Genomic DNA, 1,991 nt, shown 5'->3' with positions numbered 1-1,991 from the left:
GGTACCACTGTTGGCTGTCACTACAGCACCAACTACATAGGTGTCTGTGCAGGCAAGTTTCAGCACAGGATGGACATCGCAAAAGTAGTGATCGATCTCATTGGGACCACAAAAGGGGAGTTGAACTACAAGAGCCACCTGGATGATGGAGTGTAAGAAACCACCCACCCAGGTGCCCAGTAGCATCTTATTGCATTTCTGCCGGTCCATAATGGTCATATAGTGTAGAGGTTTACAGATGGCCACATACCGATCATAGGCCATGACAGTCAGAATGAAAATCTCAGTACAACCAAAGAAATGGACCGCAAAGACTTGCATCATGCACCCCCCATAGGAAATAGTTTTCGTTTTTACTAACAGATCAATAATCATTTTGGGTGCTGTGACAGATGAATAACAAATGTCCACAAAAGACAAGAAAAAGAGGAAGAAATACATGGGTGACTTAAATAAGTGACCCAGACAAACTGTCAACATAATGAGGGAGTTTCCCAGAAGAATGACTGTGTAGAAAAAGGAAAACACCAGGAAACAAACTGCTTCAACCTGGGGGTTCTGGGAAAGACCCCAGAAAATGAATTCTGTTACATTGTTTGCTGTTTCCATGGAGTAAGTCCATGAGGTCATGTTCCCGGGAGGCAAAGAGATGACCTGAAGGACACATGAAAATGGATTGTCAGAAGTTATTTCTAACTTGAAACAAGTCTGTAATTCTGGAGGTTGAAAATGGAAAAGACTTGAGCCTTGCGGCTTGGTTGAGAAATTGCTCAAGGAAATTGAAATGCTTCTATTTTGATGATCATATATCCCTGTTATATACCATTTCCTTACTTGAAATGAGGAAGTGAAGCCCAGGGAGATAAACCAAATCCCCTGAGTTTCTTCTCACCAGTGTTTCTCTAAAGCCTTTCGTCCATGTTTTGTATAAGGGACTCCGTACTTAAATTTGTAACAACAATGTGTTGGGCAACATGTTTGTATATAAGAAAACATTTGCTGGGTTGGGATGTAGCTCAGTGGCAAAGCGCTTGCCTAGCAAGTGCAATGTCCTGGGTTCGATCCCCAGTGCCAAAAAAAAGACAAAAAAAATACAGTTAAAAAGAAAACATTTGCTTTTTCTTTGATGTAGAAGTGAAAATTTGTATTCTCACCTTTTTCCCTTTTGAATGTTACTGGGGCTGATAACTACCACAGCTAAAGAGTCCTCCAAAAGCCAAGAACTAGAAAGTTTGGTAGGTTCTTTTCCTTATAAAATTCAGATCCTATATAAATATATGTGTGACCCTTTGTCTGATTTTAAGTTCCCATAGTAAAAAAAAAAAAGGAAAAAAAGAAAGAAGACTTATATCACTTAAAGCACACAAATATAACTCTGAAATAATGATGTTGTAACCTGGATAACTCCTTCAACTTCAGAGAGACTCCTTTATTCTTTTGTGAAAGACAGAAGTTCCAATTATCCCTTGATTCCTTGGCAATCACCTCTGTCATGAAAGGAGGCCATTCTGTAAACATGCACTAGAGGAAAATCCTGAAAGAGAGGCACAAATAATATAATATGAGGTGATTTAAAAATTCTTTTACAGAAAGCAAGGGGGTGTGAAGTCTGATGTAATTCCTCCATCTTCAAATTTAGCATACTGTAGGATGCTCAGAGTTATTTGCAATGGTATGTGTCGTTGATCCATTTGTTGGAACACAAAAACAGAAACACTCATCCCTTCAAGGTGAACATTTCTTTCTATATCCTAACGTTTCCAATTTCATAGAAGGCTTACGATTTGGCTGGGTTATATTTCGAGCAAGGGGGAGAAGAATGGCCATTAAATTACAGCTAGAAAGATTTTAGGAATAAAAATGTGTGATTTAAATGCCTGAATATTCACTGATGAAATTTAGGGCACTCTAGATTGCTAAATACTTTAGAGGAAAGTTTATGTGGAATAGCTATAATTAAAGGGACTTTTTGAGTTCTTCATCAAAACAAG

At 38.4% G+C, this 1,991-nt stretch overlaps 1 protein-coding gene across 1 annotated transcript in view; it reads right to left on the bottom strand.

The window, feature by feature from the left end:
• The window catches only part of LOC106001410 (olfactory receptor 4S2-like), a 7,122-nt gene extending 6,492 nt beyond the window's left edge, over nucleotides 1-630 (bottom strand). The window contains exon 1 of the mRNA XM_013036505.1: nucleotides 6-630. Coding sequence (XP_012891959.1) covers nucleotides 6-630 — 625 coding nt within the window. The remainder of the gene's footprint in view (nucleotides 1-5) is intronic.
• Nucleotides 631-1,991: the final 1,361 nt, after the last annotated feature.

Source organism: Dipodomys ordii, unplaced genomic scaffold (assembly GCF_000151885.1).
Source record: "Dipodomys ordii isolate 6190 unplaced genomic scaffold, Dord_2.0 Scaffold298, whole genome shotgun sequence".
NCBI lineage: Eukaryota > Metazoa > Chordata > Mammalia > Rodentia > Heteromyidae > Dipodomys > Dipodomys ordii.
This window is presented reverse-complemented; position numbering and strand designations above follow the sequence as displayed.